General features: G+C 38.9%; 1 protein-coding gene across 1 annotated transcript in view; it reads right to left on the bottom strand.

Moving 5' to 3' along the window:
* lancl2 (LanC lantibiotic synthetase component C-like 2 (bacterial)) overlaps positions 1 to 19,799 on the bottom strand; it is a 64,918-nt gene that overhangs the window by 19,653 nt on the left and 25,466 nt on the right. The window contains exons 6-8 of the mRNA XM_081352747.1: positions 9,552 to 9,734; positions 1,330 to 1,506; positions 507 to 579 (exon numbers count right to left, since the gene is read on the bottom strand). Coding sequence (XP_081208873.1) covers positions 507 to 579; positions 1,330 to 1,506; positions 9,552 to 9,734 — 433 coding nt within the window. The remainder of the gene's footprint in view (positions 1 to 506; positions 580 to 1,329; positions 1,507 to 9,551; positions 9,735 to 19,799) is intronic.

The following is a 19,799-nucleotide window of genomic DNA, read 5'->3' as shown; positions in this document are numbered from 1 at the left end:
GTGTGTGTGTGTGTGTGTGTGTGTGTGTGCGTGTCACCAACGACTGAGGAAGAGACTTGAGTCTCCGAGCGACCAATCAGAGTGTGGCAGGAAGTGTGTTGCCATGACAACAGCAGGTGAAGCGGCATGAGCATGAGTGTCTCCAGCACAACACTTCAACACCATCACACTGGACATCAGTGGATTTGGGCTCTGATATTTCATTGAGGATAAACAGCAGACGAGACATTAAGAGGAGAGAGGAATCAGGACATGTTGCGAGGGGGATCAGAACCTAATGCTGAGCTCATGAGCGCAATGCTTCTGGCCTTTAGCCTCGTTTACTAGAGACATGATGGAGAGAGACGGCAGCATCAGGACACGTCGAGTCAACACGGCTCAACGCTTTAATGAATAAATGTTTTTAAAAATGGCTGAAATAAACTACAGCTCCAAAAGTTTGGGGCTAGAAAGATATATATATATTTTTTTTATATATATATATGGAGACGTGATTATTAATTTACCTTCAAACAGGGAATATGGCCGGTCCGGGATGCGGCAGCCGTGCGTCCCGTAGTCTAGACACCACTCCGCAAACTAGACACACACACACACACACACACACACACACACACACACGAGTCGTCAGAAAAACATACTCTGGAACACCAAACACACGGTTTATAAGAAAACATTGATCTGCCTGAAGTGTGTGTGTAAACACGAGTCTAAAACACGAGTGATGAAGGCCGAGAATCATGGGACATTTCTGCTTCACCTTTTCATTCTCTGAAGCCACTGAGTGTTGAGTCCCTGAGCAGGAGTTATTCGCTGTTGCAGACGAGAGCTGGTTAATCTGCGTGTGTGTGTGTGAGTGTGTGAGTGTGTGTCATGAGAACAGCGGGTTCGACAGACTGAGCCCATTATCAGCAGGTTGACGATATTAACAAACATCAATCTTTCAGACCGAGCTGGTGTTCATGAGCTGATCTGGGATCAGAATATGAGAAGTAAGCTGTACTAACACTTTAGAATAGACAGTTTTTAAAAAGTAAAACATGACACTTATAATATATATATTTGATGTTATATATAAGGACTGTCAAAGTTAATGTGTTAACAAACAGAATTAATTTTTTCAGTTTAACACGTTCAAAATATTCAACGTAATGACGGCAGTGTCTGTTTCTCCAGCATCGTTTGGCTAGAGCTACATTAGTTACATTACAATGCTTTTATACCGTTCAAGCATAACGAATACAAAGAAGAGAATAAAGTGCAGTGCTGAATCTCCTGTCTGTGTGACACACACACACACACACACACACACACACTCACACACTCTACCTTGCAGGCCCGATACAGGTACTTCTTGTCGTGTGTGAGCTGGTAGAGGGAGAGGAAGGCGTATCCGTTTCCCGCGGTGCCGTGACAGATCCCGTAACCTTTCCTCAGCAGACCTTTCTGCCAGATCAGCTCTCCACAGTCCACAGCGTCACGCAGGTACTTCTCATCCTTGAACACCTGAGACACACAACACACAGACTACAGCGTCACACAGGCACTTCTCATCCTTGAACACCTGAGACACACAACACACAGACTACAGCGTCACGCAGGTACTTCTCATCCTTGAACACCTGAGACACACAACACACAGACTACAGCGTCACACAGGCACTTCTCATCCCTGAACACCTGAGACACACAACACACAGACTACAGCGTCACACAGGCACTTCTCATCCTTGAACACCTGAGACACACAACACACAGACTACAGCGTCACACAGGCACTTCTCATCCCTGAACACCTGAGACACACAACACACAGACTACAGCGTCACGCAGGTACTTCTCATCCTTGAACACCTGAGACACACAACACACAGACTACAGCGTCACGCAGGTACTTCTCATCCTTGAACACCTGAGACACACAACACACAGACTACAGCGTCACGCAGGTACTTCTCATCCTTGAACACCTGAGACACACAACACACAGACTACAGCGTCACACAGGCACTTCTCATCCCTGAACACCTGAGACACACAACACACAGACTACAGCGTCACACAGGCACTTCTCATCCTTGAACACCTGAGACACACAACAACACACAGACTACAGCGTCACACAGGCACTTCTCATCCCTGAACACCTGAGACACACAACAACACACAGATTACAGCGTCACACAGGCACTTCTCATCCCCGAACACCTGAGACACACAACAACACACAGACTACAGCGTCACACAGGCACTTCTCATCCCTGAACACCTGAGACACACAACAACACACAGACTACAGCGTCACAGGCACTTCTCATCCCTGAACACCTGAGACACACAACACACAGACTACAGCGTCACGCAGGTACTTCTCATCCCTGAACACCTGAGACACACAACACACAGACTACAGCGTCACACAGGCACTTCTCATCCTTGAACACCTGAGACACACAACACACAGACTACAGCGTCACACAGGCACTTCTCATCCCTGAACACCTGAGACACACAACAACACACAGACTACAGCGTCACACAGGCACTTCTCATCCTTGAACACCTGAGACACACAACACACAGACTACAGCGTCACACAGGCACTTCTCATCCCTGAACACCTGAGACACACAACACACAGACTACAGCGTCACACAGGCACTTCTCATCCCTGAACACCTGAGACACACAACACACAGACTACAGCGTCACACAGGCACTTCTCATCCTTGAACACCTGAGACACACAACAACACACAGACTACAGCGTCACACAGGCACTTCTCATCCCTGAACACCTGAGACACACAACAACACACAGATTACAGCGTCACACAGGCACTTCTCATCCCCGAACACCTGAGACACACAACAACACACAGACTACAGCGTCACACAGGCACTTCTCATCCCTGAACACCTGAGACACACAACAACACACAGACTACAGCGTCACACAGGCACTTCTCATCCTTGAACACCTGAGACACACAACACACAGACTACAGCGTCACGCAGGTACTTCTCATCCTTGAACACCTGAGACACACAACAACACACAGACTACAGCGTCACACAGGCACTTCTCATCCTTGAACACCTGAGACACACAACACACAGATTACAGCGTCACACAGGCACTTCTCATCCTTGAACACCTGAGACACACAACAACACACAGATTACAGCGTCACACAGGCACTTCTCATCCCTGAACACCTGAGACACACAACAACACACAGATTACAGCGTCACACAGGCACTTCTCATCCCTGAACACCTGAGACACACAACAACACACAGACTACAGCGTCACACAGGCACTTCTCATCCCCGAACACCTGAGACACACAACACACAGACTACAGCGTCACACAGGCACTTCTCATCCTTGAACACCTGAGACACACAACACACAGACTACAGCGTCACGCAGGTACTTCTCATCCTTGAACACCTGAGACACACAACAACACACAGACTACAGCGTCACGCAGGTACTTCTCATCCTTGAACACCTGAGACACACAACACACAGACTACAGCGTCACACAGGCACTTCTCATCCCCGAACACCTGAGGCACACAACACACAGATTACAGCGTCACACAGGCACTTCTCATCCCCGAACACCTGAGACACACAACACACAGACTACAGCGTCACACAGGCACTTCTCATCCTTGAACACCTGAGACACACAACACACAGACTACAGCGTCACGCAGGTACTTCTCATCCTTGAACACCTGAGACACACAACAACACACAGACTACAGCGTCACACAGGCACTTCTCATCCCCGAACAACTGAGACACACAACACACAGACTACAGCGTCACACAGGCACTTCTCATCCCCGAACACCTGAGACACACAACACACAGATTACAGCGTCACACAGGCACTTCTCATCCCTGAACACCTGAGACACACAACAACACACAGATTACAGCGTCACACAGGCACTTCTCATCCCTGAACACCTGAGACACACAACAACACACAGATTACAGCGTCACACAGGCACTTCTCATCCCCGAACACCTGAGACACACAACAACACACAGACTACAGCGTCACACAGGCACTTCTCATCCCCGAACACCTGAGACACACAACACACAGACTACAGCGTCACACAGGCACTTCTCATCCTTGAACACCTGAGACACACAACACACAGACTACAGCGTCACGCAGGTACTTCTCATCCTTGAACACCTGAGACACACAACAACACACAGACTACAGCGTCACACAGGCACTTCTCATCCCCGAACACCTGAGACACACAACACACAGATTACAGCGTCACACAGGCACTTCTCATCCCTGAACACCTGAGACACACAACACACAGACTACAGCGTCACACAGGCACTTCTCATCCCTGAACACCTGAGACACACAACAACACACAGATTACAGCGTCACACAGGCACTTCTCATCCCCGAACACCTGAGACACACAACAACACACAGATTACAGCGTCACACAGGCACTTCTCATCCCTGAACACCTGAGACACACAACAACACACAGATTACAGCGTCACACAGGCACTTCTCATCCCTGAACACCTGAGACACACAACAACACACAGATTACAGCGTCACACAGGCACTTCTCATCCCCGAACACCTGAGACACACAACACACAGATTACAGCGTCACACAGGCACTTCTCATCCTTGAACACCTGAGACACACAACACACAGACTACAGCGTCACACAGGAACTTCTCATCCCTGAACACCTGAGACACACAACAACACACAGATTACAGCGTCACACAGGCACTTCTCATCCCTGAACACCTGAGACACACAACAACACACAGATTACAGCGTCACACAGGCACTTCTCATCCCTGAACACCTGAGACACACAACACACAGACTACAGCGTCACACAGGCACTTCTCATCCCCGAACACCTGAGACACACAACACACAGATTACAGCGTCACACAGGCACTTCTCATCCTTGAACACCTGAGACACACAACACACAGACTACAGCGTCACACAGGCACTTCTCATCCCTGAACACCTGAGACACACAACAACACACAGATTACAGCGTCACACAGGCACTTCTCATCCCTGAACACCTGAGACACACAACACACAGATTACAGCGTCACACAGGCACTTCTCATCCCTGAACACCTGAGACACACAACACACAGATTACAGCGTCACACAGGCACTTCTCATCCCTGAACACCTGAGACACACAACACACAGATTACAGCGTCACACAGGCACTTCTCATCCCTGAACACCTGAGACACACAACACACAGACTACAGCGTCACACAGGCACTTCTCATCCCTGAACACCTGAGACACACAACACACAGATTACAGCGTCACACAGGCACTTCTCATCCCTGAACACCTGAGACACACAACACACAGACTACAGCGTCACACAGGCACTTCTCATCCCTGAACACCTGAGACACACAACACACAGACTACAGCGTCACACAGGCACTTCTCATCCCCGAACACCTGAGACACACAACACACAGATTACAGCGTCACACAGGCACTTCTCATCCCTGAACACCTGAGACACACAACACACAGACTACAGCGTCACACAGGCACTTCTCATCCCCGAACACCTGAGACACACAACACACAGACTACAGCGTCACACAGGCACTTCTCATCCCTGAACACCTGAGACACACAACACACAGACTACAGCGTCACACAGGCACTTCTCATCCCTGAACACCTGAGACACACAACACACAGATTACAGCGTCACACAGGCACTTCTCATCCTTGAACACCTGAGACACACAACACACAGATTACAGCGTCACAAGCACCAGGGGTCTCATTTATAAAACTGTGCGTAGGATCCTTGCTAAAAGTGTACGTGCGGCTGAAAGCTAAAAATGGCGTACGGCAAAAAATATTCAGACTTATAAAAGCATTTGTACGGCAGAACCTGCGCAAAGTTCTCTTTATAAACCCAGTTAGCGCAAGATTGTGTTCACATGGGTCTCCGAAATAACCATATATGAGCTTACAACGCCTCATTTTACTATGCATGTCCTCATCTACATATCATTTGCATATGCATATTCATCCACGTGATGCCATGTTTAACGGTGCAAGACATTAGGAGAATATGAGATACGGGTGTGCGTCACATTACATTGTTAAAAATCATTTAGTAGCCGATCCTTGCCTTGTTTTTGGTTAATTAAATCAAATAGTACAAAATACATTTCAGAGAAAGTTTTTCTCAATCTTTTCCACTTGCCAAATAGTATTTTTAATTGCTTTATATTTTTAATGGAAACCATTATTTGCACGAAAATATTTTCTGCTATTATTATGCGCTAAGCAAACATTAACAGGAAAAGTCTTCAAAAGCAGCGCATCCACTACAAATATTTCTATTTATTAGAATATAATAAATGTTGTAACTTCTCTGTAATAACAAAGTAATTTAAGTGCTGAACTCCATTAATGAGAATGGCATATTTAATCTAAATGTGTATATCAGATGTAAAAGATAGTTTAAATCAGTCTTTAATGAAGAGATTTACAGTGGTTTTCCTTCATCAGTCCCTCAGATCTCCATCGGTGTCGTTAAACTGTCGTCTCTAACATTCGTACGGTTTAGGTTATTTACAGGAGCACATTCACATGCGTGTGAAGTGGCGTTCGGCTCTGTCAGGGCCGGTTCTGTGCGACGCACCGGTTATAACTGAGACCCGGATCTGTTCGGCAGACTCCTGTGATGACGCTGATAAATCACACTTATTATGTTTTAATTACAGTAATTACATCATTGCAGTCAAATCCAGTAATGACGGGTCTGCAGACTGTATTTACTGTCATAACCCTTCCTGCATATAATCACACACTCACTGTCTATTCATGATCAGAACTCAGAACAACTGCATTCACACTGCATTTAGAAGTTTCAAAGTTTGAGGTCAGTAAGATTTTTTTTAAAGAAATTAATACTTTTACTCATCAAAGTTACATTGAACCGCGGCTCATGTGTGTGTGTGTGTGTGTGTGTGTGTGTGTATGTGTGTGTGTATAATTGCATCATTTGTCAGAGCTCTGGTGTAAAAGTTGGTGGAAGAAAACTTTCCAAATATAACACATGCTCAATTTTCCATTTCAGCCCTCAGGCGACTCAGTCAGACAGACAGAGAGAGAGAGAGAGAGAGACTGGGCCCTGGCAGTCAACCTCACCAAGACCAACATTATGGTCTTTCAGAAGAAGCCCAGATGTCAGGAACACAGATACCAGTTCAGCCTAGGCAGCACCGCCCTAGAGCACACGATGCAGTACACTTACCTCGGCCTGGTCATCACTGCATCGGGGAGTTTCAGTGTGGCAGTGAATGCTCTCAAAGATAAAGCTCGAAGAGCTCTATACGCAATCAAGAAAAAATTCCAAAACATTGAATTACCGATTCCAATCTGGTGTAAAATCTTCGATAGTGTGATTCAGCCCATTGCGCTGTATGGAAGTGAGGTCTGGGGTCCACTCAGTGATCAGAGCTACACTAGATGGGACAGGCATCCAACAGAAGCCCTACACACTGAATTCTGTAAAATGATTCTGAAACTACAAAGGAAAACACCCAATAATGCATGTAGGGCAGAATTAGGCCGATTCCCATTGATTATTAATATGCAAAAAAGATCCCTCAAATTCTGGATGCATCTAAAATCAAGTCCCACAGAATCGCTACATTTTAAAGCACTACAAACCCAAGAACTGAACCCCGAAAAGAGTCTCCTCAGTCAGCTGGTCCTGAGACTCACTAACCCGACTAACCCTACTAGTCTCAGACCAGCACTGCTTCTCACACTAACATCAGAATAAACCAAATTACCAAACAGTCTAAAAGTACATATCTGGAACATTGGGATCAGGAAACTAAAACACAAAGTAAATTACAATTCTATCGAAATCTGAAATCAAATTATGAACTGGAAGAATATCTCCAGAGTGTGAGAGACACAAAGCAGAGACGGATCCTGAGCCGGTACAGGCTGAGTGTGAGTGTGTGTGTGTGTGAGAGATCCTGAGCCGGTACAGGCTGAGTGAACACAGTCTCGCCATCGAGACGGGCAGACACCGAAAGAGCTGGTTACCCCGAGAGCAGAGGGTGTGTGTTCACTGCAGGACAGGAGAGATCGAGACAGAGACGCACTTCCTCCTTCACTGTCACAAATACACTTCAGTCAGAGAACTCTACTTTACCAAACTCACTAACGCAATACAGAACTTCACAGCCATGACTGAAGTAGATCAGATGAAGATCCTGCTAGGAGAGGGCCAGACAGCAGCACTCGCTGCCAGATACGTGTGTGTGTGCCACAGCCTGAGAGACAGCAGGTGAATGTGTGTGTGATGTGTGTGTCTGACCTCAGTGTGTTTCCCTACTGTCCACCAGAGTGACCTTCAGTGACGTGTGTGTGTGTATATGTTAAAACACTGTGGTGTAAAACGTTCACAGATATTATAATTTGTTTCACTGTTAATTTGTACAATTAATTTAAGTTGTTCATTTAGATTTAAGTTATGTTATAATATGCTATTTTTTTGTACTTTATAATTTTATACTGTATAATTATTCTATGTGTTCCAAGCTTTGGCAATATTGTAACATGTACAGTCATGCCAATAAAGCAATTTTGAATTGAATTGAAAATTGAGAGAGAGAGAGAGAGAGAGAGAGAGAGTGTTAGTGAGAGAGAGAGAGAGAGAGAGAGAGAGAGAGAGAGAGAGAGAGAGAGAGAGAGAGACATGGAGAAAGAGAGAGAGAGAGAGACATGGAGAAAGAGAGTGTGTTAGTGAGAGAGAGAGAGAGTGTGTGTGTGTGTGTGTGTGTGTGTGTGTGTGTGTGTGTTAGTGAGAGAGAGAGAGAGAGAGAGAGAGAGAGAGAGAGAGAGAGAGAGAGAGAGAGAGAGAGAGAGAGAGAAAGAGAGAGAGGGGAAAAAATATCAACTCATTAAAACTATAGTGATATTTAACTATACACACGACTTTTTTCAGATTTTAGTTGACACTATACTATTTAATTACGTAAATAAACTTTTAGTACTTTTAAAACTTTTAATACATTAAATGGTAATTGTATAACATGCTTTAAACATCACAATAAAGCCAATTTCACTGATAAACGTGACCACTAGATGTCACTGTCGGCTGCTGTATTTCGAGAGAGAGAGAAAAGACTGTACAGAACTAAGAAATAAACTCAATGACTTTTAAAACAAGAACAGAAGAAGCATGACCTTGAGACTGATGACAGCGTGACAGACGGACGCCGCTGATGTCATATCATACAGTAGCGTAACATGATACAGTATTTATGAAACATAAAGCCCAGAGAGAGCATGTACAGAGATGTAAGACCAACTCCTGCTGTAATTATATATATTGTACTGTACATATATATATATATTGGAAGAATGAATGCAAACTGAGCATGTTCATGTCTTCTCGTGTGTACTGAGCTGATGAGTGTGTGTCTGAGACTCACTTTATGAGCCATGATGAGCATATGCAGGACTCCCGGCGCCCCGTGACACCAGTGCACGAGTCTGTCGCTCTCGTTGCTGAGGGATGATGGGTAATTGCCGGACCGGAACCTCTTGTGCCGCAGGTAATCCACACTGGGCCGAAGCAGCTCGTTCAGGACCTCCTGGCTCACTTTAGCACTCGGCTGCGGGCAAAGAGACGGATAATTAACCCTTCAGTGCCACTAATGACCCTTCATGGCAGAAACACCAGCGTTTGACAATTCAACACTGTTAATGTATGGATATGTACAAGATGATTCACTGTAAAACATTAGCAATGCTTTAGCAATACATCGAAACAATTGTCATGCCAATAAAGCCCATTTTGAATTGAATTGAGTGATATTACTGTACATTTGTTCAGACGGCTTGTTTCGTTTCAGCACATTAAACAAACCAGACGAATCATCATCATCATCATCATCACGCCTACATGAACGTTTGCATCCTTTAGTTGGAGAGCAGCGACGCTGGACCATTGTGATGCTGCGTCGCCATGACGACACTCATGTTACCGTGCCGACCGCAAGCCAATCAGCTCGCAGGAGCCTTTTCCATCTCTAAACACACACTTCTGACACTGGAACAGAAGAAGAGCTCATTAATAGCCTTTATAGTGCTGTTATATCATCCATTCCCTGCTAACCAGCTGATCAGACCGGCTCAGTTACTGATGTCATCATCACCAGTGATGCTCTAGAATGATGTCATATATCATCCTCATACGAGATCGAAGAAGGAACTGGTGTGACGTCATTAAGAACAGAATCAGTTGTTTGCTCCGGCTGATAAAAGCCTCTTAGCTCCCATTGGTCCGTGTGGTGATGATGTAATAGATGGGTGTGGCTCTGAGGCTCCGCCTTCTTTGATATGTTCAGTCGGTTCCTTGAATTTAATTCAATTCCACTGAATTACAGAACAAAAAAGAATATTCTCTCACTGCACCAAAACAACCCTTCTTCTCTCCATTATTCATCTACAGAATATGCAGTATATAGAGTATAAAGAGTATATAGAGTCTATACAGTATATAGAGTTTATAGAGTATATAGTGTATATGCAGTATATAGAGTATAAAGAGTATATAGAGTATAAAGAGTATATAGAGTATATACAGTATATAGAGTATATAGAATATGAGAGTATATACAGTATATAGAGTATATACAGTATATAGAGTATATAGAGTATATACAGTATATAGAGTATATAGAGTATATACAGTATATAGTATATAGAGTATAAGAGTATATAGTTTATAGCGTATATACAGTATATAGAGTATAGAGTATATACAGTATATAGAGTATATAGAGTATAAAAGTATATAGAGTTTATAGAGTATATACAGTATATACAGTATAAGAGTATATAGAGTTTATAGAGTATATAGAATATAAGAGTATATACAGTATATAGAGTATATACAGTATATAGAGTATAAGAGTATATACAGTATATAGAGTATAAGAGTATATAGATTTTATAGAGTATATAGAGTATATACAGTATATAGAGTTTATAGAGTATATAGAGTATATACAGTATATAGAGTATATACAGTATATAGAGTATAAGAGTATATACAGTATATAGAGTTTATAGAGTATATAGAGTATATACAGTATATAGATTATATAGAGTATATACAGTACATAGAGTATATAGAGTATATACAGTATATAGAGTTTATAGAGTATATACAGTATATAGAGTATATAGAGTATAAGAGTATATACAGTACATAGAGTATATAGAGTATAAGAGTATATAGAGTTTATAGAGTATATAGAGAATATAGAGTATATACAGTATATAGAGTATAAGAGTATATACAGTACATAGAGTATATAGAGTATATAGAGTATAAGAGTATATAGAGTTTATAGAGTATATACAGTATATAGAGTATATAGAGTATATACAGTACATAGAGTATATACAGTGTAAGAGTATATAGAGTATATAGTTTATAGAGTATATACAGTATAAGAGTATATAGAGTATATACAGTATATAAAGTATATAGAGTTTATAGAGAATATACAGTATAAGAGTAGAGTATATAGAGTTTATAGAGTGTATAAGAGTATATACAGTATATAGAGTATAAGAGTATATAGAGTATATACAGTATATAGAGTATATAGAGTTTATAGAGTATATACAGTATATAGAGTATAAGAGTATATAGAGTATATACAGTATATAGAGTTTATAGAGTATATACAGTATATAGAGTATAAGAGTATATAGAGTATATACAGTATATAGAGTATATAGAGTTTATAGAGAATATACAGTATAAGAGTAGAGTATATAGAGTTTATAGAGTATATAGAGTATATAGAGTTTATAGAGTATATACAGTATATAGAGTATAAGAGTATATAGAGTATATAGAGTGTATAGAGTTTATAGAGTATATACAGTATATAGAGTATAAGAGTATATAGAGTATATACAGTATATAGAGTATATAGAGTTTATAGAGTATATACAGTATATAGAGTATAAGAGTATATACAGTATATACAGTATATAGAGTATATACAGTATATAGAGTATATACAGTATATAGAGTATAAGAGTATATAGAGTTTATAGCGTATATACAGTATATAGAGTATATACAGTATATAGAGTATATAGAGTATAAAAGTATATAAAGTTTATAGAGTATATACAGTATATACAGTATAAGAGTATATAGAGTTTATAGAGTATATAGAATATAAGAGTATATACAGTATATAGAGTATATACAGTATATAGAGTATAAGAGTATATACAGTATATAGAGTATATAGAGTATAAGAGTATATAGATTTTATAGAGTATATAGAGTATATACAGTATATAGAGTTTATAGAGTATATAGAGTATATACAGTATATAGAGTATATAGAGTATATACAGTACATAGAGTATATAGAGTATATACAGTATATAGAGTTTATAGAGTATATAGAGTATATAGAGTATATACAGTATAGAGTATATAGAGTATAAGAGTATATACAGTACATAGAGTATATAGAGTATATAGAGTATAAGAGTATATAGAGTTTATAGAGTATATACAGTATATAGAGTATATAGAGTATATACAGTACATAGAGTATATACAGTATAAGAGTATATAGAGTATATAGTTTATAGAGTATATACAGTATAAGAGTATATAGAGTATATACAGTATATAAAGTATATAGAGTTTATAGAGAATATACAGTATAAGAGTAGAGTATATAGAGTTTCTAGAGTGTATAAGAGTATATAGAGTTTATAGCGTATATACAGTATATAGAGTATATACAGTATATAGAGTATATAGAGTATAAAAGTATATAAAGTTTATAGAGTATATACAGTATATACAGTATAAGAGTATATAGAGTTTATAGAGTATATAGAATATAAGAGTATATACAGTATATAGAGTATATACAGTATATAGAGTATAAGAGTATATACAGTATATAGAGTATATAGAGTATAAGAGTATATAGATTTTATAGAGTATATAGAGTATATACAGTATATAGAGTTTATAGAGTATATAGAGTATATACAGTATATAGAGTATATAGAGTATATACAGTACATAGAGTATATAGAGTATATACAGTATATAGAGTTTATAGAGTATATAGAGTATATAGAGTATATACAGTATAGAGTATATAGAGTATAAGAGTATATACAGTACATAGAGTATATAGAGTATATAGAGTATAAGAGTATATAGAGTTTATAGAGTATATACAGTATATAGAGTATATAGAGTATATAGAGTATATACAGTACATAGAGTATATACAGTATAAGAGTATATAGAGTATATAGTTTATAGAGTATATACAGTATAAGAGTATATAGAGTATATACAGTATATAAAGTATATAGAGTTTATAGAGAATATACAGTATAAGAGTAGAGTATATAGAGTTTATAGAGTGTATAGAGTATATACAGTATATAGAGTATATACAGTATATAGAGTATAAGAGTATATAGAGTATATACAGTATATAGAGTATATAGAGTATATACAGTATATAGAGTATATAGAGTTTATAGAGTATATAGAGTTTATAGAGTATATACAGTATATAGAGTATAAGAGTATATAGAGTATATACAGTATATAGAGTATATAGAGTATATACAGTATATAGAGTATATAGAGTATAAGAGTATATAGAGTATATACAGTATATAGAGTATATAGAGTTTATAGAGAATATACAGTATAAGAGTAGAGTATATAGAGTTTATAGTGTATAAGAGTATATAGAGTATATAGAGTTTATAGAGTATATACAGTATATAGAGTATAAGAGTATATAGAGTATATAGAGTTTATAGAGTATATACAGTATATAGAGTATAAGAGTATATAGAGTATATACAGTATATAGAGTATAAGAGTATATAGAGTATATACAGTATATAGAGTATATAGAGTTTATAGAGTATATACAGTATATAGAGTATAAGAGTATATACAGTATAGAGCTGGTAAGTCCCGCCCCTTCCGCTAACCCCACTGGACCTCTAGATTGAAAAATCGTCAATGCAAGTGAATGGGAGAAAATAATTATTTTCTGGTCCCATTTGAATTGTGCCATGAATGTGAACATATGTTGTCTGTGAATTTTTTATATAATTTTTCGTGTAAAGAATGCTACAATTTAGCGGGTAGAAGTTTGATATGGGTAGACTTTGTGTGAGAGCACTTTGTGGACTACAACTCTTCGCTGCTTTCGACGCGTTTGAAACGTCACCAGCACTCGCACACGGACACTAGCTCACGGATCCCGCTAAACATGGCTGTGTCTTTGGTGCACTTCACCGCCTTCTTTCAGGGAGAGGACACAATCGTTGAGGTTGGCGAAAACCACGGGTAAGTCAACTTTATGGGGTGATGTCACATAGGCGACATGTAGTCTTTCTCGTTATGTCTTTTCCACAACTGCTAGCCGAAGAATCATACCGTATACTGTCAAACTCGTAACATGAAAAATTATATAAAAAATTCACAGACGTATACATATTTTCTCCCATTCACTTGCATTGACGATTTTTCAACCTAGAGGTCCACTTGGGGTTTTACGGATGGGCGGGACTTACCAGCTCTATACAGAGTATAAGAGTATATACAGTATATAGAGTACATACAGTATATAGAGTATAAGAGTACATACAGTATATAGAGTATAAGAGTATATACAGTATATAGAGTACATACAGTATATAGAGTATATACAGTATATAGAGTACATACAGTATATAGAGTATATACAGTATATAGAGTATATAGAGTATAAGAGTATATACAGTATATAGAGTACATACAGTATATAGAGTATATACAGTATATAGAGTATATAGAGTATAAGAGTATATACAGTATATAGAGTACATACAGTATATAGAGTATATACAGTATATAGAGTATATAGAGTATAAGAGTATATACAGTATATAGAGTATATACAGTATATAGAGTACATACAGTATATAGAGTATATACAGTATATAGAGTATATAGAGTATAAGAGTATATACAGTATATAGAGTATATACAGTATATAGAGTACATACAGTATATAGAGTATATAGAGTATAAGAGTATATACAGTATATAGAGTATAAGAGTATATACAGTATATAGAGTACATACAGTATATAGAGTATATACAGTATATAGAGTATATAGAGTATAAGAGTATATACAGTATATAGAGTATATACAGTATATAGAGTACATACAGTATATAGAGTATAAAGGCCTGTTCACACCGGGACGAATTTCGCGCGCGATATTATTGGTCGGACAAAACTATCCGACCAATGAGATTGGTGATTTTGCTCACGTGTCTGGAGCTTCTGAAGTTACAGTAAAACACAACTTGGGGGCGCTCAAACACAAAACGGTCTTGCCGAGCCCACATACGTAACGGCGAAGAAGATATATGCCGAGTAGCGTCTAAACACTGCCGAGAAGAAATAAGACGAGGAAGATGCAAGGCAAGATGAATGTAGAGCTGCTGGTCTCGTTGGTGTCGGAACATAAAGAACTGTGACAAACGCGACAGCGACTACAAAAATCTTGATAAAAGAGAACTGTTATGGAGTGATATTGAGCGCCATCTAATGTCAGGGAATGAATTTGCATGTTCACTCGGCTCATCGTCAGCGAAAATCGCTTGGGTGTGAACACAAAAAACACGTTGAAAAACGCTGGCGAATAACGCGCGCCGATATTCGTCCCGGTGTGTACGGGCCTTAAGAGTATATACAGTATATAGAGTACATACAGTATATAGAGTATAAGAGTATATACAGTATATAGAGTTTATAGAGTATATACAGTATATAGAGTATATAGAGTATAGAGGCGTATGTTCCTGCACTGTTTAACCCTCTGAGGTCGACAAACGCGCCGGCGCGTTTTGCTGGATTTTCTCCACATTGTAGCACTTTAAACTTAAATTTCTCCGTCATTTATGGTCATACAGAAAAAAGAAATATAAAAAAAGAATCTGTGGTATTTCTACTTTTGTATGTGTCCACTTCCAATCAAATCAAAACATTGTGCTTTTGTAAAATAAAGAAAATAAACAGTGTGTGCGTTCTGCCTCTCCGTCGCGGTGAACTTTTTTTTCTTGAGCACGTCTATAAACTGAAACAAAACTCAGCGAATACTTGTCACACATTTATGAGCCATACACCTTTATAAACATTTAAGTGTGTACTTTTAAATGATCGGATTCAAAACGAAAACAAATATTCTCTGTTTAAGTAATTTGTATAAAACCAACAAGATTTCCAGCTTCTCAAACGCTTCCTAATTATTTTTAATTCAGCCACGCCCACTCGCGCAAAAGATATTCACATGCAAATCTCCACATGGAACGCGATCGCCCTCATTACCTCAACAACAAAACACTTCACTTCACTTTTCGTCGAGTTTGAAAGACGTGCCTGAGCTTACATTGGATTTACATCAGAAGAAGAAGAACGATATTTGAAGACAAGAAAGATAAGGTAAGTAATTCTTACATATTAGTTTGCTATTGTTGCATAAATTTCACATTGCAGTTGAACTGTTGCTAGATATATGGTGAATATTATAATATTTAGACCCGTGTTTACTGTTACTGTGTTTGTGGATATCTGCTCAAACGTAGATAGGCTATGTATATGGTAGGCCTAACCATAATGTTTTATATTTGATCGCAATCGCGTTTTAATGTATCATATTTTTGATCGCGATCGCGTTTGAATGTATCATATTTTGGAAAAGCAAAACGCTCCAAACGGCTTCATGTTTTTACTATTATCTCATTTCATATCATCATAACGAATGGAAACATTTGAAGTAACATGATAATCAATATATTTTTCTCTAGCTTAGTTGTTACTGAAATCTTTTTGAAAATATATATAGGCTGCTATATTGTTATTATTTTATGCAGCACTGCGCATAGCCTATACCTACAAGGTACAACAAACCTGGTGTTCATTATATATTGTTGGAAACATTTGTGTGAGTGTGTGTGTGTATTCTGTGAATTTTAAAAAGCAATTTTAACAAGAAAAATCTAAAATGTATTCCCAAAATCGTGCAGGCCTTTCTCTTGATATCAGTATGTTCACTTTTTTTTTTTTCAGGGCCCAGGTGCCACTGAGTCCTGCTGACTTCAACATTCACAGTACATGTCTCTGTGAAAAAGTGAAAATCAAACACCTTAGAAAATGAAAGGTATGTACAATGTTTTTAGGAATGGCACAAAGGTCTCTTTCTTCAATAAGTGCTTTTTTGTTGTGTATCTTTGGATTATGTTGTGTTGTAAATAAATCCAAACAATTTTAAAAGCCATTCTTTTTTAAATCTCCTCATTCTTTGTGCAAGGTTGGTCAGAATGATGGGCCCTGATAAGCTCCTAATAGGGCCATTAGGGAGGTTCTTTGTCTTTCTCAGGTGTGGAAAGCTTTCATATTAATGAGGTGATCCGCCCCTTCGCATATTGCTTTATCACACAAAACACGTCGTAAAATTTTTAAATCAATATATTGTCTTATCTGAATGAGCAGTCAGGGTGATTCTCACATAGTTTTAGAGCAAATATTCTAGGCTACGTGATACAATTTTCAAAAGTCTTGTGAAGAAATAATCAGTATGGGTTTCATGACCTTATTTCAGTGAGAATTTATTTTTGTATTTTCACAAACCACGCATAAATGTCATTATCTCAAAACTACAAACTTTTACATACATGCTACTGATATATTATTGTAGCAGAGTTTGTGCTGAATACAGTGTAATTAGACTTTAGCCATGAAAATGTCACAAGTAACAGAAATAACCACAAATGTCAGAGCATGTCAGAACACCTCCAGGGCCCAGAAAACAGCTCAGACCTCAGAGGGTTAACATCAGAGCTCATAAAGCTGGCTATAATAACCTGAACCGCAGCACTGCTACTATTACCTCAGATTACATCACAATCCTCCAGGGTTGGACTCTAAACATCTGTCAGTCAGAAACCACAGCGCTACGTCTCTGTTAGCGCTGTTAGTAGATCATTTACTAGCGGTGCATTCGCCCTCACACACGGCTTTATTACAGGGGATGAAAAACGAGGCATTTTAGTGCCTCTCGCCTCCGCTTTTCAGTGTAAAGCATGGAAACGGCCCATAAAGACGTGGGTTACACAGGAGCCAACTGCATATGATGCTCAGGGGACACGGCAGTGGTGGAAGAACAGATGTACGCTAATGCTACGAGACATGATGGTGCATCTTGGGATGCTTTTTGAAGGAGTATAAACAGATTTCACATGCAGCATTCAGTCAAGTGTGTCCAAACATCTCAGCAATGGCTTACAAGGGAGATCTTTTCAGTCAAAGAAACCATCATTTACACCACACGTTTTAAATCTGACAGATTTAATGCAATAACAAAATAAATCTATCTTGGCGCAGACGGTTCAACTAATTCAAGGAAATGAATCAGACTTTAAAGAGATTAAAGATGCACCAATATTAAAATCAACATCAAAAAGCTGATGATTACTTTTATGCTATGGTCAATAACACTGATGTTAGAATATAGAATTCTATACTGTTTTGCCTAAATCAATTTAAAATAAAACACTAATGGCTAAAATTAATTCCTTTAAAATTATACAACTGAATTTAGGCTTTACAGAATGAAAAAAGTATTTTTCTAAAGATTCCAAGTGTTATTAAATTATTAGTGTTTATAAAGATTAACTAAAGTAAGTGAATGGTAGATGATTGCAATAGATGATGGTGGAAATGAGCATACACTTTATTAAACATCCAAATTAACTAACTAATATTGAGTTAATAATGACAAATACAAAAAAAAAACATCTAATTTGGTGCAATATTGGTGTTATACATCATGCATCTCTAGAAAAGAATTAACTTAAAGCGGCCCTATTATGCTTTTCCACTTTTTCAGCTTTAGTGAGTGTGTAATGTTGCTGTCTCCGCATAAACGACGTCTGTAAGGTTACAAAGCTCAAAGTCCACTGCAAAGGGAGATATTTTAACATAATCCCCTTTTCAAGAACTACATGAACGACTCGTTTGGACTACAGCGCGATGTGTCCTTCCTGAGCCTGACGAACTTAGAGTGGTTAAAACTTATTGAAACACTGTTCCTGCACATTATAACACCAGCGTTTGCTGCACGTTAGATGGAGAACAGCTTGTGTTCTGTAGCTTCTGTAAGCTCTCGCTTCTGGAAGACGGTTCACCGCTACTTAGGAAAATTAGCCATGGTTTTGTGAACGATTACCGTTTGTATTACCAGTTTTCCAACAAATATTAATTAAATGGTGGATAACATCGTATCTGAACTGTATTAAAAACATTACAAAAAACATTCCACCCTGAAACGTCCTGTGAAATCTGTGCTTGAAATCCGTTCTGCACGACCCTCGTTCGTTAACATTGTCAGGGTCTGAATCAAGCTCGAACTGGTTTGAAATTGACGCCATCCTTATTCATATTTACACTAGGGCAAGGGCCTCACGATACATGGGTCATGATACGATATATCACGATACGATACAATACAATACTGCGACTCTCTCGCGCACAGACGCACTCGGTCTGTCAGTCGGCCTTCTCTAAAATTTCCAAACCCATATACTCCCGGAGAA

The sequence above is a fragment of the Scardinius erythrophthalmus genome (assembly GCF_964197995.2).
Source record: "Scardinius erythrophthalmus genome assembly, chromosome: 22".
Taxonomy (NCBI): Eukaryota; Metazoa; Chordata; class Actinopteri; order Cypriniformes; family Leuciscidae; genus Scardinius; species Scardinius erythrophthalmus.
Note: the sequence above shows the minus strand (reverse complement) of the source record. Positions and strands in the feature narration are given on the sequence as shown.